At 63.3% G+C, this 26,572-nt stretch overlaps 1 protein-coding gene and 12 non-coding genes across 13 annotated transcripts; 12 read left to right on the top strand and 1 right to left on the bottom strand.

The window, feature by feature from the left end:
- Positions 1–3,180: 3,180 nt before the first annotated feature.
- LOC122478515 lies at positions 3,181–3,299 on the top strand. Its single transcript, XR_006296050.1, has one exon. It is a non-coding gene; the product is annotated as a 5S ribosomal RNA (ribosomal RNA).
- Positions 3,300–4,469: 1,170 nt separating this feature from the next.
- On the top strand, positions 4,470–4,588 carry LOC122478514. The gene has a single exon (XR_006296049.1). It is a non-coding gene; the product is annotated as a 5S ribosomal RNA (ribosomal RNA).
- A 1,167-nt stretch (positions 4,589–5,755) lies between these two features.
- On the top strand, positions 5,756–5,874 carry LOC122478513. Its single transcript, XR_006296048.1, has one exon. It is a non-coding gene; the product is annotated as a 5S ribosomal RNA (ribosomal RNA).
- Positions 5,875–7,037: 1,163 nt separating this feature from the next.
- LOC122478512 lies at positions 7,038–7,156 on the top strand. The gene has a single exon (XR_006296047.1). It is a non-coding gene; the product is annotated as a 5S ribosomal RNA (ribosomal RNA).
- Positions 7,157–8,319: 1,163 nt separating this feature from the next.
- Positions 8,320–8,438, top strand: LOC122478510. The gene has a single exon (XR_006296045.1). It is a non-coding gene; the product is annotated as a 5S ribosomal RNA (ribosomal RNA).
- A 1,178-nt stretch (positions 8,439–9,616) lies between these two features.
- On the top strand, positions 9,617–9,735 carry LOC122478509. The gene has a single exon (XR_006296044.1). It is a non-coding gene; the product is annotated as a 5S ribosomal RNA (ribosomal RNA).
- Positions 9,736–10,913: 1,178 nt separating this feature from the next.
- LOC122478508 lies at positions 10,914–11,032 on the top strand. Its single transcript, XR_006296043.1, has one exon. It is a non-coding gene; the product is annotated as a 5S ribosomal RNA (ribosomal RNA).
- A 1,188-nt stretch (positions 11,033–12,220) lies between these two features.
- Positions 12,221–12,339, top strand: LOC122478507. The gene has a single exon (XR_006296042.1). It is a non-coding gene; the product is annotated as a 5S ribosomal RNA (ribosomal RNA).
- Positions 12,340–13,522: 1,183 nt separating this feature from the next.
- Positions 13,523–13,641, top strand: LOC122478506. The gene has a single exon (XR_006296041.1). It is a non-coding gene; the product is annotated as a 5S ribosomal RNA (ribosomal RNA).
- Positions 13,642–14,804: 1,163 nt separating this feature from the next.
- Positions 14,805–14,923, top strand: LOC122478505. The gene has a single exon (XR_006296040.1). It is a non-coding gene; the product is annotated as a 5S ribosomal RNA (ribosomal RNA).
- Positions 14,924–16,085: 1,162 nt separating this feature from the next.
- LOC122478504 lies at positions 16,086–16,204 on the top strand. Its single transcript, XR_006296039.1, has one exon. It is a non-coding gene; the product is annotated as a 5S ribosomal RNA (ribosomal RNA).
- A 1,150-nt stretch (positions 16,205–17,354) lies between these two features.
- Positions 17,355–17,473, top strand: LOC122478503. Its single transcript, XR_006296038.1, has one exon. It is a non-coding gene; the product is annotated as a 5S ribosomal RNA (ribosomal RNA).
- Positions 17,474–24,221: 6,748 nt separating this feature from the next.
- LOC122478472 (serine/threonine-protein phosphatase PGAM5, mitochondrial-like) lies at positions 24,222–25,680 on the bottom strand. The gene is given in 4 exon segments (XM_043572064.1): positions 24,222–24,442; positions 24,444–24,701; positions 24,703–25,217; positions 25,587–25,680. Coding segments are annotated over 4 exon segments (1,017 nt in total). The 3' UTR covers positions 24,222–24,292.
- Between the last annotated feature and the right edge of the window lie 892 nt (positions 25,681–26,572).

Here is a 26,572-nt window from a genome sequence, read left to right as displayed (position 1 = left end):
GTTCATCTGGGTGGTAAAGACTTAGAGTTTCTACAGCTGCTGCCACCAAATGGCCATCAAATGCCATCAAATGAAACAGCTGTCCTCTTAAGGCTCAGCTGACTGGGCATCCTAGATGTCTCCCTCACGTAAAGGCAGCAGGGGCTGCTGCCGGCCAGCTGGGAGCTGGCTGGCCATTTGACCACAGAGCGTGAACGAGACCTCTCTGTGGGGCTCCCCGTTCTCACGAGCACAGTCTGGATTCCCAGCGGCAGCAAAAATCGGAGCAAGGCCGCTGAGAGAGAAATCAAAAACATCCAGGCCTCTTAAAAGGCAGGCCCAGAATTGCCTAAGCGTCACGGCGACTGAAAGAGCAGAGCTAGGCCGGCCGACTAGTGACCGTGTCCCCGACACGGCCGCAGAAAGAAGTTCCTGCTCAACCCTCAGAACACGCCTCCTCCCCTTAAGTAACTTACGTGTTCTAAGAAAGCAGGCTACCGATCGAGGCATTCTTCCCGAGTCTGAGGTGGGAGGAAGGGGAGTGTGAGAGGCATGGAAAGGGTGAGCAGAAGAGGGAGGCCTTCTCTCAGGTGGGGGCCAGAGGCGGGAGCCCTCAACCCTGTCCAGGCTTAGAATGGCCTGGGAGCATTTTACCCCTCCCCAAACCAATTCATCAGAGTCTCTGGGGATGGTGTTTGATGCTAGGTATTTCTACGGCACAGCAAGGCTGACAGCCAATGGTTAATAGGGGACCAGTGAGAAACGTTCTGTATACACTGAGGCCAAACATGTCAGAGATCCTCAGACACAGTGGCTCTTAAACTTCAGGTGCATCAGAATCTCCTGGAAGACTTGTTCAAACACAGATTGCTGAGCCCCACTCCCAGAGGTTCGGATTCCCTAGGTCTGTGACCACCGGGCCCAACATTTGCATTTTTAACAAGTTCCAAGGGACTCTGATAATTGCTGATTGGGACCACACTTTGGCCGCCAATCGGCTGAGTCCACGACCCTTCCCCAGCCAATCGGCTAAGGCCATGATCCCTATAAAACCTTTGTGCTTTTGAAACTCTCTCTTTCTCTCCAGTATGTCACCGCCGCGTCGAAGCAGGTAGGAGATTGAGCTCGAGCTAGCTCGAATAAAGGCTCTTCGCTTCTGCATCGGACTCGGCTCCCTGGTGGTCTTTGGGGATCACGAATTCGGGGCATAATACTACCATTCTCTACTGGTCACAACAATCCTAAGCCAGACCAGATTTAGTAGGGTGGAAAAAGGGACAGACCCTACATCTTGAAGGAGGAGGTGGTGTCATATGCATCTAATGGAGGCAAGTATAGATGGTGTATATGTTTATAAAATACAGTAGAGCTCCTAAAGGATGCTACTATTGATCTGATGAGTGCCCTTTGTCCCTGATGAGGCCAAGTCTTCCCCATTCCGACACGAGCTCAGGACACCAGAAGGCCCACCACCCCGGGCCCAGAGGCGCCGTTGGCATGGCATGCAGGTCCTCGCTCTCGTTCTGACCGCACAGGCCAAGGCGAGGCTGCGCCCAAAGGCCAGAAGAGCCAGGAGAAACGGGGAGAATCACTTGAAGGAATTACTCGCAAGGGAGTGCTCCCACCCACCAACACACGCATAGACCCACGTGCGCGCCTGCGCGCGCACGCACACACACACACACACACACACACACACATTACCACCACCCCCACCCCCACCCCCACCCGAACACACACACATCTCATACCTGGGCCTGACAGGAATGGGAGGAGGGATCAGACGGGCCTCCTGAGGCCTAGGCTGCAGGCCCTTGGGATCCAAGGAGTCATAAGTCAGCTTCAAGCCACTGCCACTTTGCCTAGACCCGCCCCAGCACCATGACCCTCCCGAGGGGGTAGCTGTCTCTCCAACACAGCCTCTTTGTGTGTGGTTCCTAGAGTTTGGGGGGTGTCTGTGTTGGATAATCCAGAGGTCGCTGCTTCAATACCACTCCCACTCCCTCTCCGACGCCATCTCTGTCACCCTCACCCTTTCCATCTCCCTCTCCACACCCCCACTCCCCTTGTCCCTCTTATTCTGACTCTCCCTATCTGCCTGTCTCTTCTCCCAACGTGTTCCTTTCTCTGTCAATCGCCTTGAAAGGGTGTCTCTCGGTCCTTGAACTATCTGTCTACCTATCTGGGAATAGATCTATTCTCCTGAACCAGGACGTGGTGTGCGTGGGTGGGGTGGGAGGCGAGCAAGGGTCTCCGCAAACGGAGCTGGCTGGGACTGGTGATATTCTCTGGGAGCACTGGGGCTCCCGGAAGGGTTTGACAAGGTGGTGCAGACAGGACAGAAAAGCCAGGAGGCTGGCTGCAAGAGCCATAGGGCTGGGGAGGAGGCACTGAGAACACGGCAGAGCGGGCCCAGAAGGCAGGGCCTGCCACATGGCCCACCCTCACTTTCACCTTCTTCCCAGTGAGCACCCCGGGGTGTGGTGTGGTGAGGGGCGGTGTGGTGCGGGGCTGCGAGGTGCAGTGCGGTGCGGTGCGGGATGGAAGCTGAGGACGGCGTGGGGCCAGGCCGCGAGCAGCCTGCAAGAGTCCCGGGATTGGAGAACGCCGGGGCTTGCGCCATAGCGAGTTGCCAGGGTCCTCTTGGGAGACCACCCCCACACGCCCAGGGCCCAAGGCAGACCGCGGCGGCAGCCAGGCAGGCAGGCAGGCAGGCAGACAGGTGCATGGGAGAAACGCTGCAACCGCTGGGCTTGGGACGGGTGGAGCAGGCTCTTGAGGCGCCCAGCGGGACTGGGGAGGAAGCGCTGTGAACCCGGCGGGGTGGGGTGGGGGGCAGAAGGAAAGGCCGGCCGGATGCCCCACGCTCGCTTCCACCCTCTTCCCAGTGAGCGGCCCGACGTGGTGCGGTGCGGTGCGGTGCGGTGCGGGATGGAAGCGGAGGCGGGCGTGGGGCCAAGCCGGGAGCAGCGTGCAAGAGTCCCGGGATCGGTGAAGGCCGGGGCTTGCGCCACAGCGCCTTGCCAGGGTCCTCTTGCGCCGCCTCCGCCACCCGCCCGGGGCCCGCGGCGGAGGGCGGCGGCAGCCAGGCAGGCCGGCAGGCAGGCCGGCAGGCAGGCGCGTGCATGGGTGAAGCGCGGCACCCGCTGGGCTTGGGACGCGTGGAGCAGGCTCTTGAGGCGCCCAGCGGCAGCCGCCGGCGTCTACGGCCATACCACCCTGAACGCGCCCGATCTCGTCTGATCTCGGAAGCTAAGCAGGGTCGGGCCTGGTTAGTACTTGGATGGGAGACCGCCTGGGAATACCGGGTGCTGTAGGCTTTTTTTGCCTTTTGCCTTTTGCCTCTGGCCTCCTTGACCTCTCCTTTGGCGCCCGCCGCCCCTCCCCCCTCCCTCCGTGTGTCCCTCTCTCCCCGGGGAGCGCGTCTCCTGGGGCCAAACACACCCCGCCCACTGCTCCCTCAGCTCCTCCCGGGCCGGCAAAGCGGCCTGGCCTGGCCTGGCCTAGCCCTGCCTGGCCCCGCCCCGCCTCGCCCCGCCCCGCCCCCCGAGCCCGCACACCGCACACCCCACGGCACTTCCCAAGGGGTCCGCTCGCCGCTCCCCGCTCCCCACTGCCCGCACCAGGCTAAATCCCACTGCACCGGCTGGAAGCCACGCCCCAGCTTTGCACCTTTCCTGACACTGCACCCGCACGCACGGAGGGGTGGGGGGGTGCGGTGAGGGCGGGGCCGGGGGCTGGCGCCTGGGGACTGGAGGGTGGGGGCTGGCTGGGTGGATACAAGAACCCAGGAGCGGGCGGGGAGGGCGGGGCAGCGAGACCCCACACTCGGACTCCGCCACGGGCCTGGGCTCCCTGGGTCCCGGACCTCTTCCCTCCCTCGAGCCCTCATCCCCAGGGCCCCCGGCGGCGTTTGGCGAGGCCCGGCTAGGGCAGCGGGCTCGGGCTGGTGATGTTCTCTGGGGGCGCTGGGGCCTCCGGGGTGGCTTTGCACCAGGTGGGGCGGACGGGAATGAAAGGCGGGGGGGTTGGGGGGGCTGGCTGCGCTCGCCCTGGGACTGGGGAGGAGGCGCTGAGAACCCGGCGGGGTGTGTGTGTGGGGTGGGGGGCCCAGAAGGAAAGGCCGGCCGGATGCCCCACGCTCGCTTCCACCCTCTTCCCAGTGAGCGGCCCGACGTGGTGCGGTGCGGTGCGGGATGGAAGCGGAGGCGGGCGTGGGGCCAAGCCGGGAGCAGCGTGCAAGAGTCCCGGGATCGGTGAAGGCCGGGGCTTGCGCCACAGCGCCTTGCCAGGGTCCTCTTGCGCCGCCTCCGCCACCCGCCCGGGGCCCGCGGCGGAGGGCGGCGGCAGCCAGGCAGCCAGGCAGCCAGGCAGCCAGGCAGCCAGGCAGGCAGGCAGGCAGGCAGGCGCGTGCATGGGTGAAGCGCGGCACCCGCTGGGCTTGGGACGCGTGGAGCAGGCTCTTGAGGCGCCCAGCGGCAGCCGCCGGCGTCTACGGCCATACCACCCTGAACGCGCCCGATCTCGTCTGATCTCGGAAGCTAAGCAGGGTCGGGCCTGGTTAGTACTTGGATGGGAGACCGCCTGGGAATACCGGGTGCTGTAGGCTTTTTTTGCCTTTTGCCTTTTGCCTCTGGCCTCCTTGACCTCTCCTTTGGCGCCCGCCGCCCCTCCCCCCTCCCTCCGTGTGTCCCTCTCTCCCCGGGGAGCGCGTCTCCTGGGGCCAAACACACCCCGCCCACTGCTCCCTCAGCTCCTCCCGGGCCGGCAAAGCGGCCTGGCCTGGCCTGGCCTAGCCCTGCCTGGCCCCGCCCCGCCTCGCCCCGCCCCGCCCCCCGAGCCCGCACACCGCACACCCCACGGCACTTCCCAAGGGGTCCGCTCGCCGCTCCCCGCTCCCCACTGCCCGCACCAGGCTAAATCCCACTGCACCGGCTGGAAGCCACGCCCCAGCTTTGCACCTTTCCTGACACTGCACCCGCACGCACGGAGGGGTGGGGGGGTGCGGTGAGGGCGGGGCCGGGGGCTGGCGCCTGGGGACTGGAGGGTGGGGGCTGGCTGGGTGGATACAAGAACCCAGGAGCGGGCGGGGAGGGCGGGGCAGCGAGACCCCACACTCGGACTCCGCCACGGGCCTGGGCTCCCTGGGTCCCGGACCTCTTCCCTCCCTCGAGCCCTCATCCCCAGGGCCCCCGGCGGCGTTTGGCGAGGCCCGGCTAGGGCAGCGGGCTCGGGCTGGTGATGTTCTCTGGGGGCGCTGGGGCCTCCGGGGTGGCTTTGCACCAGGTGGGGCGGACGGGAATGAAAGGCGGGGGGGTTGGGGGGGCTGGCTGCGCTCGCCCTGGGACTGGGGAGGAGGCGCTGAGAACCCGGCGGGGTGTGTGTGTGGGGTGGGGGGCCCAGAAGGAAAGGCCGGCCGGATGCCCCACGCTCGCTTCCACCCTCTTCCCAGTGAGCGGCCCGACGTGGTGCGGTGCGGTGCGGTGCGGGATGGAAGCGGAGGCGGGCGTGGGGCCAAGCCGGGAGCAGCGTGCAAGAGTCCCGGGATCGGTGAAGGCCGGGGCTTGCGCCACAGCGCCTTGCCAGGGTCCTCTTGCGCCGCCTCCGCCACCCGCCCGGGGCCCGCGGCGGAGGGCGGCGGCAGCCAGGCAGCCAGGCAGCCAGGCAGCCAGGCAGGCAGGCAGGCAGGCAGGCGCGTGCATGGGTGAAGCGCGGCACCCGCTGGGCTTGGGACGCGTGGAGCAGGCTCTTGAGGCGCCCAGCGGCAGCCGCCGGCGTCTACGGCCATACCACCCTGAACGCGCCCGATCTCGTCTGATCTCGGAAGCTAAGCAGGGTCGGGCCTGGTTAGTACTTGGATGGGAGACCGCCTGGGAATACCGGGTGCTGTAGGCTTTTTTTGCCTTTTGCCTTTTGCCTCTGGCCTCCTTGACCTCTCCTTTGGCGCCCGCCGCCCCTCCCCCCTCCCTCCGTGTGTCCCTCTCTCCCCGGGGAGCGCGTCTCCTGGGGCCAAACACACCCCGCCCACTGCTCCCTCAGCTCCTCCCGGGCCGGCAAAGCGGCCTGGCCTGGCCTGGCCTAGCCCTGCCTGGCCCCGCCCCGCCTCGCCCCGCCCCGCCCCCCGAGCCCGCACACCGCACACCCCACGGCACTTCCCAAGGGGTCCGCTCGCCGCTCCCCGCTCCCCACTGCCCGCACCAGGCTAAATCCCACTGCACCGGCTGGAAGCCACGCCCCAGCTTTGCACCTTTCCTGACACTGCACCCGCACGCACGGAGGGGTGGGGGGGTGCGGTGAGGGCGGGGCCGGGGGCTGGCGCCTGGGGACTGGAGGGTGGGGGCTGGCTGGGTGGATACAAGAACCCAGGAGCGGGCGGGGAGGGCGGGGCAGCGAGACCCCACACTCGGACTCCGCCACGGGCCTGGGCTCCCTGGGTCCCGGACCTCTTCCCTCCCTCGAGCCCTCATCCCCAGGGCCCCCGGCGGCGTTTGGCGAGGCCCGGCTAGGGCAGCGGGCTCGGGCTGGTGATGTTCTCTGGGGGCGCTGGGGCCTCCGGGGTGGCTTTGCACCAGGTGGGGCGGACGGGAATGAAAGGCGGGGGGGTTGGGGGGGCTGGCTGCGCTCGCCCTGGGACTGGGGAGGAGGCGCTGAGAACCCGGCGGGGTGTGTGTGTGGGGTGGGGGGCCCAGAAGGAAAGGCCGGCCGGATGCCCCACGCTCGCTTCCACCCTCTTCCCAGTGAGCGGCCCGACGTGGTGCGGTGCGGTGCGGTGCGGGATGGAAGCGGAGGCGGGCGTGGGGCCAAGCCGGGAGCAGCGTGCAAGAGTCCCGGGATCGGTGAAGGCCGGGGCTTGCGCCACAGCGCCTTGCCAGGGTCCTCTTGCGCCGCCTCCGCCACCCGCCCGGGGCCCGCGGCGGAGGGCGGCGGCAGCCAGGCAGCCAGGCAGCCAGGCAGCCAGGCAGCCAGGCAGGCAGGCGCGTGCATGGGTGAAGCGCGGCACCCGCTGGGCTTGGGACGCGTGGAGCAGGCTCTTGAGGCGCCCAGCGGCAGCCGCCGGCGTCTACGGCCATACCACCCTGAACGCGCCCGATCTCGTCTGATCTCGGAAGCTAAGCAGGGTCGGGCCTGGTTAGTACTTGGATGGGAGACCGCCTGGGAATACCGGGTGCTGTAGGCTTTTTTTGCCTTTTGCCTTTTGCCTCTGGCCTCCTTGACCTCTCCTTTGGCGCCCGCCGCCCCTCCCCCCTCCCTCCGTGTGTCCCTCTCTCCCCGGGGAGCGCGTCTCCTGGGGCCAAACACACCCCGCCCACTGCTCCCTCAGCTCCTCCCGGGCCGGCAAAGCGGCCTGGCCTGGCCTGGCCTAGCCCTGCCTGGCCCCGCCCCGCCTCGCCCCGCCCCGCCCCCCGAGCCCGCACACCGCACACCCCACGGCACTTCCCAAGGGGTCCGCTCGCCGCTCCCCGCTCCCCACTGCCCGCACCAGGCTAAATCCCACTGCACCGGCTGGAAGCCACGCCCCAGCTTTGCACCTTTCCTGACACTGCACCCGCACGCACGGAGGGGTGGGGGGGTGCGGTGAGGGCGGGGCCGGGGGCTGGCGCCTGGGGACTGGAGGGTGGGGGCTGGCTGGGTGGATACAAGAACCCAGGAGCGGGCGGGGAGGGCGGGGCAGCGAGACCCCACACTCGGACTCCGCCACGGGCCTGGGCTCCCTGGGTCCCGGACCTCTTCCCTCCCTCGAGCCCTCATCCCCAGGGCCCCCGGCGGCGTTTGGCGAGGCCCGGCTAGGGCAGCGGGCTCGGGCTGGTGATGTTCTCTGGGGGCGCTGGGGCCTCCGGGGTGGCTTTGCACCAGGTGGGGCGGACGGGAATGAAAGGCGGGGGGGTTGGGGGGGCTGGCTGCGCTCGCCCTGGGACTGGGGAGGAGGCGCTGAGAACCCGGCGGGGTGTGTGTGTGGGGTGGGGGGCCCAGAAGGAAAGGCCGGCCGGATGCCCCACGCTCGCTTCCACCCTCTTCCCAGTGAGCGGCCCGACGTGGTGCGGTGCGGTGCGGTGCGGGATGGAAGCGGAGGCGGGCGTGGGGCCAAGCCGGGAGCAGCGTGCAAGAGTCCCGGGATCGGTGAAGGCCGGGGCTTGCGCCACAGCGCCTTGCCAGGGTCCTCTTGCGCCGCCTCCGCCACCCGCCCGGGGCCCGCGGCGGAGGGCGGCGGCAGCCAGGCAGCCAGGCAGCCAGGCAGCCAGGCAGCCAGGCAGGCAGGCGCGTGCATGGGTGAAGCGCGGCACCCGCTGGGCTTGGGACGCGTGGAGCAGGCTCTTGAGGCGCCCAGCGGCAGCCGCCGGCGTCTACGGCCATACCACCCTGAACGCGCCCGATCTCGTCTGATCTCGGAAGCTAAGCAGGGTCGGGCCTGGTTAGTACTTGGATGGGAGACCGCCTGGGAATACCGGGTGCTGTAGGCTTTTTTTGCCTTTTGCCTTTTGCCTCTGGCCTCCTTGACCTCTCCTTTGGCGCCCGCCGCCCCTCCCCCCTCCCTCCGTGTGTCCCTCTCTCCCCGGGGAGCGCGTCTCCTGGGGCCAAACACACCCCGCCCACTGCTCCCTCAGCTCCTCCCGGGCCGGCAAAGCGGCCTGGCCTGGCCTGGCCTAGCCCTGCCTGGCCCCGCCCCGCCTCGCCCCGCCCCGCCCCCCGAGCCCGCACACCGCACACCCCACGGCACTTCCCAAGGGGTCCGCTCGCCGCTCCCCGCTCCCCACTGCCCGCACCAGGCTAAATCCCACTGCACCGGCTGGAAGCCACGCCCCAGCTTTGCACCTTTCCTGACACTGCACCCGCACGCACGGAGGGGTGGGGGGGTGCGGTGAGGGCGGGGCCGGGGGCTGGCGCCTGGGGACTGGAGGGTGGGGGCTGGCTGGGTGGATACAAGAACCCAGGAGCGGGCGGGGAGGGCGGGGCAGCGAGACCCCACACTCGGACTCCGCCACGGGCCTGGGCTCCCTGGGTCCCGGACCTCTTCCCTCCCTCGAGCCCTCATCCCCAGGGCCCCCGGCGGCGTTTGGCGAGGCCCGGCTAGGGCAGCGGGCTCGGGCTGGTGATGTTCTCTGGGGGCGCTGGGGCCTCCGGGGTGGCTTTGCACCAGGTGGGGCGGACGGGAATGAAAGGCGGGGGGGTTGGGGGGGCTGGCTGCGCTCGCCCTGGGACTGGGGAGGAGGCGCTGAGAACCCGGCGGGGTGTGTGTGTGGGGTGGGGGGCCCAGAAGGAAAGGCCGGCCGGATGCCCCACGCTCGCTTCCACCCTCTTCCCAGTGAGCGGCCCGACGTGGTGCGGTGCGGTGCGGTGCGGTGCGGTGCGGTGCGGGATGGAAGCGGAGGCGGGCGTGGGGCCAAGCCGGGAGCAGCGTGCAAGAGTCCCGGGATCGGTGAAGGCCGGGGCTTGCGCCACAGCGCCTTGCCAGGGTCCTCTTGCGCCGCCTCCGCCACCCGCCCGGGGCCCGCGGCGGAGGGCGGCGGCAGCCAGGCAGCCAGGCAGCCAGGCAGCCAGGCAGCCAGGCAGGCAGGCGCGTGCATGGGTGAAGCGCGGCACCCGCTGGGCTTGGGACGCGTGGAGCAGGCTCTTGAGGCGCCCAGCGGCAGCCGCCGGCGTCTACGGCCATACCACCCTGAACGCGCCCGATCTCGTCTGATCTCGGAAGCTAAGCAGGGTCGGGCCTGGTTAGTACTTGGATGGGAGACCGCCTGGGAATACCGGGTGCTGTAGGCTTTTTTTGCCTTTTGCCTTTTGCCTCTGGCCTCCTTGACCTCTCCTTTGGCGCCCGCCGCCCCTCCCCCCTCCCTCCGTGTGTCCCTCTCTCCCCGGGGAGCGCGTCTCCTGGGGCCAAACACACCCCGCCCACTGCTCCCTCAGCTCCTCCCGGGCCGGCAAAGCGGCCTGGCCTGGCCTGGCCTAGCCCTGCCTGGCCCCGCCCCGCCTCGCCCCGCCCCGCCCCCCGAGCCCGCACACCGCACACCCCACGGCACTTCCCAAGGGGTCCGCTCGCCGCTCCCCGCTCCCCACTGCCCGCACCAGGCTAAATCCCACTGCACCGGCTGGAAGCCACGCCCCAGCTTTGCACCTTTCCTGACACTGCACCCGCACGCACGGAGGGGTGGGGGGGTGCGGTGAGGGCGGGGCCGGGGGCTGGCGCCTGGGGACTGGAGGGTGGGGGCTGGCTGGGTGGATACAAGAACCCAGGAGCGGGCGGGGAGGGCGGGGCAGCGAGACCCCACACTCGGACTCCGCCACGGGCCTGGGCTCCCTGGGTCCCGGACCTCTTCCCTCCCTCGAGCCCTCATCCCCAGGGCCCCCGGCGGCGTTTGGCGAGGCCCGGCTAGGGCAGCGGGCTCGGGCTGGTGATGTTCTCTGGGGGCGCTGGGGCCTCCGGGGTGGCTTTGCACCAGGTGGGGCGGACGGGAATGAAAGGCGGGGGGGTTGGGGGGGCTGGCTGCGCTCGCCCTGGGACTGGGGAGGAGGCGCTGAGAACCCGGCGGGGTGTGTGTGTGGGGTGGGGGGCCCAGAAGGAAAGGCCGGCCGGATGCCCCACGCTCGCTTCCACCCTCTTCCCAGTGAGCGGCCCGACGTGGTGCGGTGCGGTGCGGTGCGGTGCGGTGCGGTGCGGGATGGAAGCGGAGGCGGGCGTGGGGCCAAGCCGGGAGCAGCGTGCAAGAGTCCCGGGATCGGTGAAGGCCGGGGCTTGCGCCACAGCGCCTTGCCAGGGTCCTCTTGCGCCGCCTCCGCCACCCGCCCGGGGCCCGCGGCGGAGGGCGGCGGCAGCCAGGCAGCCAGGCAGCCAGGCAGCCAGGCAGCCAGGCAGGCAGGCGCGTGCATGGGTGAAGCGCGGCACCCGCTGGGCTTGGGACGCGTGGAGCAGGCTCTTGAGGCGCCCAGCGGCAGCCGCCGGCGTCTACGGCCATACCACCCTGAACGCGCCCGATCTCGTCTGATCTCGGAAGCTAAGCAGGGTCGGGCCTGGTTAGTACTTGGATGGGAGACCGCCTGGGAATACCGGGTGCTGTAGGCTTTTTTTGCCTTTTGCCTTTTGCCTCTGGCCTCCTTGACCTCTCCTTTGGCGCCCGCCGCCCCTCCCCCCTCCCTCCGTGTGTCCCTCTCTCCCCGGGGAGCGCGTCTCCTGGGGCCAAACACACCCCGCCCACTGCTCCCTCAGCTCCTCCCGGGCCGGCAAAGCGGCCTGGCCTGGCCTGGCCTAGCCCTGCCTGGCCCCGCCCCGCCTCGCCCCGCCCCGCCCCCCGAGCCCGCACACCGCACACCCCACGGCACTTCCCAAGGGGTCCGCTCGCCGCTCCCCGCTCCCCACTGCCCGCACCAGGCTAAATCCCACTGCACCGGCTGGAAGCCACGCCCCAGCTTTGCACCTTTCCTGACACTGCACCCGCACGCACGGAGGGGTGGGGGGGTGCGGTGAGGGCGGGGCCGGGGGCTGGCGCCTGGGGACTGGAGGGTGGGGGCTGGCTGGGTGGATACAAGAACCCAGGAGCGGGCGGGGAGGGCGGGGCAGCGAGACCCCACACTCGGACTCCGCCACGGGCCTGGGCTCCCTGGGTCCCGGACCTCTTCCCTCCCTCGAGCCCTCATCCCCAGGGCCCCCGGCGGCGTTTGGCGAGGCCCGGCTAGGGCAGCGGGCTCGGGCTGGTGATGTTCTCTGGGGGCGCTGGGGCCTCCGGGGTGGCTTTGCACCAGGTGGGGCGGACGGGAATGAAAGGCGGGGGGGTTGGGGGGGCTGGCTGCGCTCGCCCTGGGACTGGGGAGGAGGCGCTGAGAACCCGGCGGGGTGTGTGTGTGGGGTGGGGGGCCCAGAAGGAAAGGCCGGCCGGATGCCCCACGCTCGCTTCCACCCTCTTCCCAGTGAGCGGCCCGACGTGGTGCGGTGCGGTGCGGTGCGGTGCGGTGCGGTGCGGTGCGGTGCGGGATGGAAGCGGAGGCGGGCGTGGGGCCAAGCCGGGAGCAGCGTGCAAGAGTCCCGGGATCGGTGAAGGCCGGGGCTTGCGCCACAGCGCCTTGCCAGGGTCCTCTTGCGCCGCCTCCGCCACCCGCCCGGGGCCCGCGGCGGAGGGCGGCGGCAGCCAGGCAGCCAGGCAGCCAGGCAGCCAGGCAGCCAGGCAGGCAGGCGCGTGCATGGGTGAAGCGCGGCACCCGCTGGGCTTGGGACGCGTGGAGCAGGCTCTTGAGGCGCCCAGCGGCAGCCGCCGGCGTCTACGGCCATACCACCCTGAACGCGCCCGATCTCGTCTGATCTCGGAAGCTAAGCAGGGTCGGGCCTGGTTAGTACTTGGATGGGAGACCGCCTGGGAATACCGGGTGCTGTAGGCTTTTTTTGCCTTTTGCCTTTTGCCTCTGGCCTCCTTGACCTCTCCTTTGGCGCCCGCCGCCCCTCCCCCCTCCCTCCGTGTGTCCCTCTCTCCCCGGGGAGCGCGTCTCCTGGGGCCAAACACACCCCGCCCACTGCTCCCTCAGCTCCTCCCGGGCCGGCAAAGCGGCCTGGCCTGGCCTGGCCTAGCCCTGCCTGGCCCCGCCCCGCCTCGCCCCGCCCCGCCCCCCGAGCCCGCACACCGCACACCCCACGGCACTTCCCAAGGGGTCCGCTCGCCGCTCCCCGCTCCCCACTGCCCGCACCAGGCTAAATCCCACTGCACCGGCTGGAAGCCACGCCCCAGCTTTGCACCTTTCCTGACACTGCACCCGCACGCACGGAGGGGTGGGGGGGTGCGGTGAGGGCGGGGCCGGGGGCTGGCGCCTGGGGACTGGAGGGTGGGGGCTGGCTGGGTGGATACAAGAACCCAGGAGCGGGCGGGGAGGGCGGGGCAGCGAGACCCCACACTCGGACTCCGCCACGGGCCTGGGCTCCCTGGGTCCCGGACCTCTTCCCTCCCTCGAGCCCTCATCCCCAGGGCCCCCGGCGGCGTTTGGCGAGGCCCGGCTAGGGCAGCGGGCTCGGGCTGGTGATGTTCTCTGGGGGCGCTGGGGCCTCCGGGGTGGCTTTGCACCAGGTGGGGCGGACGGGAATGAAAGGCGGGGGGGTTGGGGGGGCTGGCTGCGCTCGCCCTGGGACTGGGGAGGAGGCGCTGAGAACCCGGCGGGGTGTGTGTGTGGGGTGGGGGGCCCAGAAGGAAAGGCCGGCCGGATGCCCCACGCTCGCTTCCACCCTCTTCCCAGTGAGCGGCCCGACGTGGTGCGGTGCGGTGCGGTGCGGTGCGGTGCGGTGCGGTGCGGGATGGAAGCGGAGGCGGGCGTGGGGCCAAGCCGGGAGCAGCGTGCAAGAGTCCCGGGATCGGTGAAGGCCGGGGCTTGCGCCACAGCGCCTTGCCAGGGTCCTCTTGCGCCGCCTCCGCCACCCGCCCGGGGCCCGCGGCGGAGGGCGGCGGCAGCCAGGCAGCCAGGCAGCCAGGCAGCCAGGCAGCCAGGCAGGCAGGCGCGTGCATGGGTGAAGCGCGGCACCCGCTGGGCTTGGGACGCGTGGAGCAGGCTCTTGAGGCGCCCAGCGGCAGCCGCCGGCGTCTACGGCCATACCACCCTGAACGCGCCCGATCTCGTCTGATCTCGGAAGCTAAGCAGGGTCGGGCCTGGTTAGTACTTGGATGGGAGACCGCCTGGGAATACCGGGTGCTGTAGGCTTTTTTTGCCTTTTGCCTTTTGCCTCTGGCCTCCTTGACCTCTCCTTTGGCGCCCGCCGCCCCTCCCCCCTCCCTCCGTGTGTCCCTCTCTCCCCGGGGAGCGCGTCTCCTGGGGCCAAACACACCCCGCCCACTGCTCCCTCAGCTCCTCCCGGGCCGGCAAAGCGGCCTGGCCTGGCCTGGCCTAGCCCTGCCTGGCCCCGCCCCGCCTCGCCCCGCCCCGCCCCCCGAGCCCGCACACCGCACACCCCACGGCACTTCCCAAGGGGTCCGCTCGCCGCTCCCCGCTCCCCACTGCCCGCACCAGGCTAAATCCCACTGCACCGGCTGGAAGCCACGCCCCAGCTTTGCACCTTTCCTGACACTGCACCCGCACGCACGGAGGGGTGGGGGGGTGCGGTGAGGGCGGGGCCGGGGGCTGGCGCCTGGGGACTGGAGGGTGGGGGCTGGTTGGGTGGATACAAGAACCCAGGAGCGGGCGGGGAGGGCGGGGCAGCGAGACCCCACACTCGGACTCCGCCACGGGCCTGGGCTCCCTGGGTCCCGGACCTCTTCCCTCCCTCGAGCCCTCATCCCCAGGGCCCCCGGCGGCGTTTGGCGAGGCCCGGCTAGGGCAGCGGGCTCGGGCTGGTGATGTTCTCTGGGGGCGCTGGGGCCTCCGGGGTGGCTTTGCACCAGGTGGGGCGGACGGGAATGAAAGGCGGGGGGGTTGGGGGGGCTGGCTGCGCTCGCCCTGGGACTGGGGAGGAGGCGCTGAGAACCCGGCGGGGTGTGTGTGTGGGGTGGGGGGCCCAGAAGGAAAGGCCGGCCGGATGCCCCACGCTCGCTTCCACCCTCTTCCCAGTGAGCGGCCCGACGTGGTGCGGTGCGGTGCGGTGCGGGATGGAAGCGGAGGCGGGCGTGGGGCCAAGCCGGGAGCAGCGTGCAAGAGTCCCGGGATCGGTGAAGGCCGGGGCTTGCGCCACAGCGCCTTGCCAGGGTCCTCTTGCGCCGCCTCCGCCACCCGCCCGGGGCCCGCGGCGGAGGGCGGCGGCAGCCAGGCAGCCAGGCAGCCAGGCAGCCAGGCAGCCAGGCAGGCAGGCGCGTGCATGGGTGAAGCGCGGCACCCGCTGGGCTTGGGACGCGTGGAGCAGGCTCTTGAGGCGCCCAGCGGCAGCCGCCGGCGTCTACGGCCATACCACCCTGAACGCGCCCGATCTCGTCTGATCTCGGAAGCTAAGCAGGGTCGGGCCTGGTTAGTACTTGGATGGGAGACCGCCTGGGAATACCGGGTGCTGTAGGCTTTTTTTGCCTTTTGCCTTTTGCCTCTGGCCTCCTTGACCTCTCCTTTGGCGCCCGCCGCCCCTCCCCCCTCCCTCCGTGTGTCCCTCTCTCCCCGGGGAGCGCGTCTCCTGGGGCCAAACACACCCCGCCCACTGCTCCCTCAGCTCCTCCCGGGCCGGCAAAGCGGCCTGGCCTGGCCTGGCCTAGCCCTGCCTGGCCCCGCCCCGCCTCGCCCCGCCCCGCCCCCCGAGCCCGCACACCGCACACCCCACGGCACTTCCCAAGGGGTCCGCTCGCCGCTCCCCGCTCCCCACTGCCCGCACCAGGCTAAATCCCACTGCACCGGCTGGAAGCCACGCCCCAGCTTTGCACCTTTCCTGACACTGCACCCGCACGCACGGAGGGGTGGGGGGGTGCGGTGAGGGCGGGGCCGGGGGCTGGCGCCTGGGGACTGGAGGGTGGGGGCTGGCTGGGTGGATACAAGAACCCAGGAGCGGGCGGGGAGGGCGGGGCAGCGAGACCCCACACTCGGACTCCGCCACGGGCCTGGGCTCCCTGGGTCCCGGACCTCTTCCCTCCCTCGAGCCCTCATCCCCAGGGCCCCCGGCGGCGTTTGGCGAGGCCCGGCTAGGGCAGCGGGCTCGGGCTGGTGATGTTCTCTGGGGGCGCTGGGGCCTCCGGGGTGGCTTTGCACCAGGTGGGGCGGACGGGAATGAAAGGCGGGGGGGTTGGGGGGGCTGGCTGCGCTCGCCCTGGGACTGGGGAGGAGGCGCTGAGAACCCGGCGGGGTGTGTGTGTGGGGTGGGGGGCCCAGAAGGAAAGGCCGGCCGGATGCCCCACGCTCGCTTCCACCCTCTTCCCAGTGAGCGGCCCGACGTGGTGCGGTGCGGTGCGGTGCGGGATGGAAGCGGAGGCGGGCGTGGGGCCAAGCCGGGAGCAGCGTGCAAGAGTCCCGGGATCGGTGAAGGCCGGGGCTTGCGCCACAGCGCCTTGCCAGGGTCCTCTTGCGCCGCCTCCGCCACCCGCCCGGGGCCCGCGGCGGAGGGCGGCGGCAGCCAGGCAGCCAGGCAGCCAGGCAGCCAGGCAGCAGGCAGGCAGGCGCGTGCATGGGTGAAGCGCGGCACCCGCTGGGCTTGGGACGCGTGGAGCAGGCTCTTGAGGCGCCCAGCGGCAGCCGCCGGCGTCTACGGCCATACCACCCTGAACGCGCCCGATCTCGTCTGATCTCGGAAGCTAAGCAGGGTCGGGCCTGGTTAGTACTTGGATGGGAGACCGCCTGGGAATACCGGGTGCTGTAGGCTTTTTTTGCCTTTTGCCTTTTGCCTCTGGCCTCCTTGACCTCTCCTTTGGCGCCCGCCGCCCCTCCCCCCTCCCTCCGTGTGTCCCTCTCTCCCCGGGGAGCGCGTCTCCTGGGGCCAAACACACCCCGCCCACTGCTCCCTCAGCTCCTCCCGGGCCGGCAAAGCGGCCTGGCCTGGCCTGGCCTAGCCCTGCCTGGCCCCGCCCCGCCTCGCCCCGCCCCGCCCCCCGAGCCCGCACACCGCACACCCCACGGCACTTCCCAAGGGGTCCGCTCGCCGCTCCCCGCTCCCCACTGCCCGCACCAGGCTAAATCCCACTGCACCGGCTGGAAGCCACGCCCCAGCTTTGCACCTTTCCTGACACTGCACCCGCACGCACGGAGGGGTGGGGGGGTGCGGTGAGGGCGGGGCCGGGGGCTGGCGCCTGGGGACTGGAGGGTGGGGGCTGGCTGGGTGGATACAAGAACCCAGGAGCGGGCGGGGAGGGCGGGGCAGCGAGACCCCACACTCGGACTCCGCCACGGGCCTGGGCTCCCTGGGTCCCGGACCTCTTCCCTCCCTCGAGCCCTCATCCCCAGGGCCCCCGGCGGCGTTTGGCGAGGCCCGGCTAGGGCAGCGGGCTCGGGCTGGTGATGTTCTCTGGGGGCGCTGGGGCCTCCGGGGTGGCTTTGCACCAGGTGGGGCGGAGGGGAATGAAAGGCGGGGGGGTTGGGGGGGCTGGCTGCGCTCGCCCTGGGACTGGGGAGGAGGCGCTGAGAACCCGGCGGGGTGTGTGTGTGGGGTGGGGGGCCCAGAAGGAAAGGCCGGCCGGATGCCCCACGCTCGCTTCCACCCTCTTCCCAGTGAGCGGCCCGACGTGGTGCGGTGCGGTGCGGTGCGGTGCGGTGCGGTGAGGGATGGAAGCGGAGGCGGGCGTGGGGCCAAGCCGGGAGCAGCGTGCAAGAGTCCCGGGATCGGTGAAGGCCGGGGCTTGCGCCACAGCGCCTTGCCAGGGTCCTCTTGCGCCGCCTCCGCCACCCGCCCGGGGCCCGCGGCGGAGGGCGGCGGCAGCCAGGCAGGCAGGCAGGCGCGTGCATGGGTGAAGCGCGGCACCCGCTGGGCTTGGGACGCGTGGAGCAGGCTCTTGAGGCGCCCAGCGGCAGCCGCCGGCGTCTACGGCCATACCACCCTGAACGCGCCCGATCTCGTCTGATCTCGGAAGCTAAGCAGGGTCGGGCCTGGTTAGTACTTGGATGGGAGACCGCCTGGGAATACCGGGTGCTGTAGGCTTTTTTTTGCCTTTTGCCTTTTACCTCTGGCCTCCTTGACCTCTCCTTTGGCGCCCGCCGCCCCTCCCCCCTCCCTCCGTGTGTCCCTCTCTCCCCGGGGAGCGCGTCTCCTGGGGCCAAACACACCCCGCCCACTGCTCCCTCAGCCCCTCCCGGGCCGGCAAAGCGGCCTTCTTGCCTTGCCCCGCCCCTCCCCGCCCGGTTCCAGGCAGCGGCCAGAGAATTGGACCCAGCAAGCGAAGACGGGAAGGATGTGGAAGGGGGCCTGAGAGGGGCGGCTGAGATGCTCTGAGCGCCCATTTCTTGCTCCAATTACCTGAAGATGTTCCCTTGGTGGAAATTCACTGGCTGGACACTTATAATCTGGGAGGTTTTCTGCACACAATAAAAAGTCTACCCTTAAAGAAGCCAATGGAAGGGTCTGTTCATTGAGATCAACGCCCTAGGTATGGGGGCGTCATTTCTCTTGGGGCTTCTTAGAAGCACACAGAGCTCCTCCCAGAATTTCTCACTTGACAGGCAGTAGGTAGCTTCCTGCTCCTTTGAAGTTCACCCCTAGGGGGGCATCGATACCCTCACACTTGTGTGCCATGTGTTGGCTAAGGAGGTTCCTTAGTAATCTGACGTGGGCCAAGGTGAAACAGTGTGGCCGTCTGCTCATAAACATGCAAAAATAACCTGAACAGAGTATTTGCAAAGTGAGTTAGCAACACATGAAAAAGGATAATATACCACGTCCTAATTGGGCGTGGTCCAGAAACGCCCCCATAGCTTCATATTTGAAATCAATCCATATAACTTATGCCATCAACAGAATAACGAATAAAAATCAAATGACCATCTAAATAGGTTCCTGAAAACATGCTTGATAAAATTCCACATCAATTCCTGACTTAAGGAAAAAAAGGGGGGCGCTTGGGTGGCTCCGTCGGTTACGCAACCGATCTCGGCCCAGGTCATGATCTCACGGTTGGTGAGTTCGAGCCCCGCGCGCGTCAGGCTGTGTAGTGACAGCTCGGAGCCTGGAGCCTGCTTCGGATTCTGTGCCTCCCCCCTCTCTCTGCCCCTCCCCAGCTCATGCTCATACTCTGTCTCTGTCTCTGTCAAAAATAAATAAATAAACTTAAAAACAAGAAAAACAAAAAAGAAACTTAGCAAACTACACATAGAAAGAAAAGTCCCTATTTTGACAAAAACAAACAAATCAAAACTTTAAATCGAACAATGTACCTCATGCTAAAGTGGTGCTGTCTGAAAGTGGGAATGATGGGAGGTCCTAACTGATTCAATATGTCGAGGAAATGAATGAACATGAACGTTAAGTAATAATAATTAGAGAGACAGAGAGATACACAGAGAAAGAGACAAATGCAGAGACGAAGAAAGAGAATCCGAAAGAATCTACATAGAATCTTTTGCAAAGTCACTGAATTGAAAGCCGTTGTGCAAAAATGAAGCCTGCGTTTTGTTTATGACAGCAATGAGTGCGTAAATAAAATTATACGCACACAAAAAGGCTACAGCCTTTGAAAGAATACACTTCAAATATGTAAAAACAGGGGCACCTGGGTGGCTCCCTCTGTCAAGCCTCCACCTCTTGATTTCAGCTCAGGTCACGACTTGAGGGTTGGGAGATGGAGTGGGGCATTGGGCTCCAGGCTGGGCATAGGGAGCCCGCTATGATTCCCTCTCTCTCTCCCTTCCTTCTGCCCCTCCCTAGCTTGTGCTCCAGCACACGCTCTCTCACTCTCCACAAAAACAAAAAGCAAAACAAAACAAAACAAAAGAAAAAAAAACCACTAAAAACAAACCTAATAAAAACGTACAAAACCTCTACACAAAAAAAGTAGAAAATATAACTGAGAGGAATTTAAGAAACTTCATAAATGGGAAGGAGAGGTAATGGATTGTAGCCAAGATGTGAAAAAGTCGGGGCATCTGGGGGGCTCAGTTGATCGAGCGGACGGCCAACTTCGGCTCACGTCACTATCTCACAGTTCGCAAGTTCCAGTCCCACATCAGGCTCTGCTGTCAGCTCACAGCCCGCTTTGGATCCTCTGTCCCCATCTGTAGGTCTTGCACTCTCTCTCTCTTTCTCAAAAACAAATAAACCTTAAAAATATGCATGTTGGAAAAAGTCAGCGTGATAAAGACCACCACCAAATTTCTGTATAGGATCCACAGCAACCTCGAGTAAAATCCTCATAGGGTGTGTGAGTGTGAGTGTGTGTGTGTGTGTGCGCGTGTGTGAGTTTAAAAGCCAGTTCTAAGATTTATGGGAATATAAAAGACAAAGATAGATAAGAAAATATAGGAGAAGGAGATAGTTGGAAGACTAACACTCTCGGGATAGAGATTTGTTATACAGATGTTAACAACTGTGACACTGTGGTACCGGCACAAGGATGGACAAGTAAGGACTAGAGATTCCAGAAACAGACCGATGTTCTCTTTGGACATTGGATCTCTGATGGGAGGTACTATGAAAAGTTGAGAAAGGACCATCTTTTCATTAAAGGGTTGTCGTTGAGTTCTATATTAATAAGTGGGGGGGGGGATGAAACTTGATTCCTACTCAAATAATATGCAAAAACCTCATTCTTGGTGAATTACACATCTGATGTAAAAAGTAAAACAGGGGCGCCTGGGTGACTCAGTGGGCTAAGCGTTTGAATTCTGCTCAGGTCATGATCTCACAGTTTGTAAGTTTGAGCCCCACCCCGGGCTCTGTGCCGACAGCTTAGATCCTTGAGCCTGCTTTGGATTCTATCTCCCTCTCTCTCTCTGTCCCTCTCCTGCTTGTGCTGTCTCTCTCCCTGTCAAAAATAAATAATCATTTGGAAAAAGAAACAGTAAAACAGTAAAAGTTTTTAGAATAGAACAGGAGAATATCTTCATGACTTTGAGCAGGAAATCATTTCTTAAAGGATACAAAAGGTACTACTAACAACTAAGGAAAACATTGAAAACTGGGAATAAATGAAAATTAGGAATATCTGAACATCAAAAGACAGCATTAATTAAAACATGAGGGAGGATATTTTCAAGTACGTATTTGACAAAGGAAGCCCCAAAGGAAAATGATAAATGGGAAAACAGGCAAGATACACTACTTCATAACAGATATTCGGATGGCCAAGAGATGAACGACAAGGTACTGAATCTCGATTGTTATCAAAGAAATGCAGGTCAAAACCACTAATTCCACTATCCAAAATGACAAAGCCAGTGTTCACAAGGCTGTGGAAAAACTGAAACGCTCGTACACTATGAATCAGTAGAGTTTGGACAAATGATTTGGAAGAACCTACAAAAGTAGAACGTGCGGATTCCCTGAGACCCGGGAATACGACCTTAGACGTGCCCAACCGAAATGCAGGAGCACGGACGCCAAGAAATCTGAGGCCTCAGTACTGGAAATGCCCTAAGGCTGGAAACCTCTTGAGGCCCATCAACAGATAATTCCATGACAAACGGGATGGATGAATTCATGGAGGGTGTGTCCCAACAGCAGGGCAAGCGACTAATTTATACCTGCAAAACCATGACTCAATCTCATCAATATAATGTTGAGCTAAAAGAAAGCAATGGAAAAAGAGTACATGCTGTGAGTTTCCATGCATACGAAGCTGGAAAACAGACAAAACTCATCCACGCCTTGAGAAGGCAGGTCTGTGCTTTCCTGTGGGAAAATAAGGAGGGAAAGGGATCCAGAGAGGAGCTCCTGGTGTACCGAGAATGTTCTATTTCTTGAGCTGGGTGGTGAGTGTAGGGTGGGGTTTTGTGCCAACCTGTCATGCACTGAAAATGTTTGCATTTTTGACCTGCATATTTCAATCACGACTTTTTTTTTTTTTTTTTTTAATCAAGTAAATGCGACATTGAGAGCGGAGACTGCCCTGGCTGTTTGGGTACCTTTGGGCCGCGACACAAAAAGCAGAGAATAAGCCGTGTTGATTGATGCTGATTACCGGGTAGAAACTAGGCTACTGCAACCCATGGGGAGTAGAGAACTATGGCCGAAAGCCAGGCCATTCACTGAGTGTCTCTTAGTCCTCCGTACCCCACAGGACCGGTCAGGGGGAAACTATAGCAGCCCAGTAACCGATCAGACCACTAAAACAGGCTTGGAAAAGTACTGGAATAGTCTAGGTCATACCACCAGGTAAAAATTCTGACCTCCTGAGGCAAAGATGACTCGTGAAGACAGTGACTAGTGCCCCAAGGTGGATTAAATTCACTTTCTTCCCACTGCTGCCTTGTAAATCCGGGGAACGTGCATCATCTTCCTTCAGGGAACAGCTCTGTCCCCATACTCTTATCGGTAGGTTTTGACTTAGCAAGAGAGCTCACTGTGACCCAAGCTCGATCCTGACTTAAAGTTGTAGTGATCAATTTAAGTTTATAGGGTTTAAATTACATAACGTGAAGTACAGGGTTACATTTGTGCTAATAAAAGTTTTTCTTGAATATGAAAAATCATATTGAAATGAAGGCCTCAGTCAATTTAAATGAGTGAATGAATGAATGAATGAATGAATAAAAGAAATGAACGCCCCAGATTTCCCGCTCTGTTTTCTAAAACATTTAGCATATGTGGGGAGCCTGGGTGGCTAAGTTGGTTGAGCATGCAGCTCTGCCTCAGGTCATGAGCTCACGGTTCTTGGGTTCCAGCCCCGTGTCAGGCAGGCTCTGTGCTGACAGCTCAGAGCCTGGAGCCTGCTTCAGATGCCGTGTCTCCTTCGCTCTCTGCCCCTCCCCCACTCGCGCTCGCACTCTGTCTCTCAAAAAAGTAAATGTAAAAAATAAAAATAAAAAAAACACCACATTTGGTGTATGTGAGTGCAGTCATTTTCAACCATTTAAGGATTTTTTTTAAATGCACGCATAGGCACACGTGAGTGTTTACTTATATCTGACCGCACCCACATGATAGTTGTCTTGCCTTTGGTATACATTCCTTGAAAAGAATTTACACGGACAGAATTCAGTTTTATTATTAAATAAATTTGTATTTAATCACAACATGTAAATTCTTTGGAAAAATGGAAACAAATAGATGTCAAGTCTTAGGGAGACGACCCTTGGTTTCCTCGGGTCCCCTGGCAGGAATCACTATGTGAAAGTTGAAAATGTGAAGTTTAAAGTGCCTTTTTCTGTCTGTCCTTCTCCCTCCCTCGGTTGACATATTTTTAAATTCACATTTTCACATCGAACAAGAATAATACGTACACGTCTTTGTTTCCTAAAAAAAAGATGGTAAGTCATCTACGCTGAGGATGGAGAAGAGGATCTCAACCAGGCGAGCCATCATAGAATGTTCCCGGAAAACGTGGAACCGGCCTGTAAGTGGCAATTCTTACTGCCTTGTGAGCCAGTTGTTACATCGGCTTTTTTTTTTTTTTTCTAACATTGGACCCATCTTAGAGGAGAGACTGTAGGAGATGAGAGCTCATGCTCTCTCGTTCATGATTTTCCCAAGCAATGACGTTTTTGACAGGCATACTGAAGGTGTTAATATTCAGTAACAGAAATCTCTCCTTCCTCGTAATCAGCCTCGTCCCCACCCTTTTCCAATCTGCTGGGCTAAGGCTGCATGACAGCTGTGCAAAAATCCTGTCAAGAGACAGATCTGCTTTGACCAGCAGTTTCTGTTCCCACGGGGAAGTTCTCCCCAACTTTGTCAGAAGGGCCGATTGACACCTTGCTGAATTCTCGCAGGAAGGTTTTTGTTCTGCTTAGTTGTTAGCACTGCGGACAGCTGCCCAGAGGTGGAGGGACCACCCCTTAGTCCAGTTCTATTGAGGATGGGGGTGGGGGTGGGGGTGGGGGGGGGGGGGGGGGGGGGGGAGGAAATGGTGGGGACGATGGATGGCTGGGCCGATTTTTGACAAAGATGTTTACTCGGGTTTGGTGTTTTTTTTTTTTTAAACCAGTAAAATAAAATTTTATTTGGCAGTTATTTCCAAATGGATCAGATGTCCCAATTAGTCGCGCTGATCGCAGAAAATGCTCATGACCACTTCACAGGAATTGTAGTTTCTCCTAAATTGACAGAATACTTGGAATGGACACATCACGTCTAAACAGTTTAATCCGTAGCTGTAAAGGATTAACAGCCAGAGGCAGACTGAAGTGTCTAGTATTCTCCTGAAACAGGACCCTGGCTGCACTGTGGCTCTCCGGTCCCGGTCCCCTCCTTCACCCTCGTGCTGCTCCCAGGTGCTGGGAAAGGCCGAACAACACAGGGGAGTTCAGACCCCGTGGCGTCACAGGTGCAGGCCCCCAGACCGAGTGGTTAGGGAAGCAAGAACCCAGAGGAACAGAATCTTTCACTGACAAAGATTTAAGCGATAGAGAGAGTTTTAAGAAATGAGAAGAACGGACGACAAGTTCTGAACGGAAGCGCTGGCGGCCCCTCCTCCCGGGAGCCCCTCGTGCCTAATGGGCTTTGCCCACAGCCTCCAGGGGCTCCCGTGGCCAACAGCGGTCACGACCAAAGACGCCTGTGCAAACTGGCCGTAGTCCCCGCAGACGGCGGCAGCGAGGCCCCGTCCTGGCAGACGGGGCAGAGAACCCCAAGACAGAAATCAGGCTGATCTGCTCGCGACGATTCCCTTTTCCATCCTGGGTCGGAAGTACAGACCGAAACGCCCCATTTTAGACACTAAAGACGTGAGCGCTTTTTCCACCTTCCTCCCGGAGGAACAGCGTCACCGCAGCGCAGCCTGTGGAGGGAAGACGGGGAAGGAGCCGCGTCCGTGGCGGCACCCGGGCGAACCAGGCTGGGGCCCCAGGGAGCGGGTCCTCCAGGCAGCCCTCAGGAGCGGGAGATCTTGTCCGGAGGCATGAACCCCGTGTCCCCGAGGGCCCTGAGCGCCCCTCGGCCACCAGGCCGAACCACCAGGTGGCTGATGCTACTGTCCTTGAGAGAGAGATGGAGCCAGACTTCCGGGGGGGGGGGGGGGGGGAAACGGCAGCGCCCGGCACACCATGTAGCGGATGACGTTGGCGTGGCAGCTGCAGATCACGTAACTGTCCTCCTGCTGCTTGGCGTCTGCCCGGTGGATGTGGTTCCGGAAGGCGGCCTCGATCCGGGCCCCGGCTGCGTCATACTGCACAGCCTCGGGCTTCCAGTGGGACACGGGCGGGTCGGGCTCGATGGGGGCGCCTTCCCCCCCCCGCAGGTCTGCGCTGACCTTGGAGACGCCTGGCAGGTGTTCGCTGACGGACAGCAGTGGTGTCGATGGCCCGGGTCATGGACGAACGGACAATTTTATTAAAGTTCAAGCCCAAGCTGGCAAGTCGGAGCCCCGTCCGTTCAGCCTGTTCACCACCCAGGGGCGTCAGCGTGCGGTCCTTTTCCTGGGAAGCATCCACGTGGTTCTGGGAGTGCCTGGTGAGGAAGATGTGTCGCGTGGCCTTGGCTTCGCCGTGGTCCAGCCTGGAGGCCAGTTCTTCTTCTCCACGTTCCGGGTTCCTCTTCCGCAGGTTCGCCAAGGACAGCGGTTCTCGCCTGTCCCCGTTGGAGTCCCAGACGCCCGGCCCGGGGCCCGCGGACCCCGCCCACGCCGGCACCTGGACCGCGCGCGGCTCCGCGTCCCTGCCCGCGCGGGGCTTTCCCACCGCCACGGCCGAGGAGAGCAGCGCGGCCGGGCCTCCGGCCAGGCCGCGGGCCGCCAGCTGCAGCACCTGTAGGAATGCCAGGCCCGCGCCTTTCCCACGCCGGCTCCGGGCAGGCGCTCCTATTCAGGTTTTCATTGAAACATCGCTTTCTGGGGCGCCCTGGGTGGCTCAGTCGGTTGAGCGTCCGACTTCGGCTCAGGCCACGATCTCGCGGCGCGGCTCGTGAGTTCGAGCCCCACGTCGGGCTCTGTGATGACAGCTCAGAGCCTGGAGCCTGCCTCCGATTCTGTGTCTCCCTCTCTCTCTGCTCCTCCCCCACTCACACTCTGCCTCTCTGTCTCACAAATAAATAAATAAAAACATTAAAAAAAATAAACATCACTCTCTTCAGAGAGGCCATCCCTGACCCCCCCCCCCAAGCTAAATCAGCCCCACTCACTCTCTACCACGTGACCTTATCTTATCCTTGTCATCGCCCTTATCGATACCTGCCATTGACTTATTTATCTTCTCGTTCGGCCCAGCAGGATCCTCGTCTACCTCCATTGCCGAGACCAGTGCCAGGCCCCAGAAGGGGCTCATCTTTGACCCGCCGACGGCTCTGTGCTAGTGGATGGTTTTCAAAAGCCAGTCGTTACATGAATTTCATGTCCACATTCTGGTGGTGTTTAAGTACACGTCTCAGTGCCCTTATGATTTTCCGTTTTAAGGACACAAAAGCATGAATCACATTCTTTTTCTTTTTTTTTTTAATTTTAGAGAGAGCGCATGCATGAGCGAAGCAGGCAGAGAGAGAAAGAGACGGAATCTTAAGCAGATTCCACAGGCAGCATGGGGCCCGATGTGGGGCTCAATCCCACAATCCTGGGATCGTGACCCGAGCTGAAATCAGGGGTTGGATACTCAACCGACCGAACCACCCAGGCGCCCGAAGAGTGAATCACTTTCCTTAGGCACCACCGTGACCTGGGGAGAATTCTGGATAGAAACGCATTTCACGAGTAAGACGTCAAAGGTCTTTAACTTTTAGGAAATTACCCCCGTCCGCACTGAAGCGTCGTGCCATTATCACCGGCTTCGGAAAAGGCATCTGCGAGGCAAACGTGACAAGGTAGAAGTCTAGGAACTGGAAGATCAAATCTAAGCTAAAATTGTACTGGAACAAGGCAAGGCCTTTTAGTTGTACCCTACCAGTACCTTCTCACAAGTTCCAAAGTTCGGAAGCAGAGACACGGCCTCAGAAAAGCTGGTGGACAAGCTCCGTCTCTCGGTACACTGCCTGGATCCTTGTGCTGGCTCTCAGAAAAAAAGTTAGGAGGTGCCACCTTTCATTTTTCAAGGTCAACATTTTGTCTTTAAGAAAGCACAGAGGCTTTTATGCAGCAAACACAGACCCCTAAGACTTTCTGGGCTGAGATGCTGTCCCCGGCCCCGCTTTGTCTGAGTCACCCAGGGCAGCACCCCAACGGCCGAG

This window comes from Prionailurus bengalensis, unplaced genomic scaffold, assembly GCF_016509475.1.
Source record: "Prionailurus bengalensis isolate Pbe53 unplaced genomic scaffold, Fcat_Pben_1.1_paternal_pri Un_scaffold_71, whole genome shotgun sequence".
Taxonomy (NCBI): Eukaryota; Metazoa; Chordata; class Mammalia; order Carnivora; family Felidae; genus Prionailurus; species Prionailurus bengalensis.
Note: the sequence above shows the minus strand (reverse complement) of the source record. Positions and strands in the feature narration are given on the sequence as shown.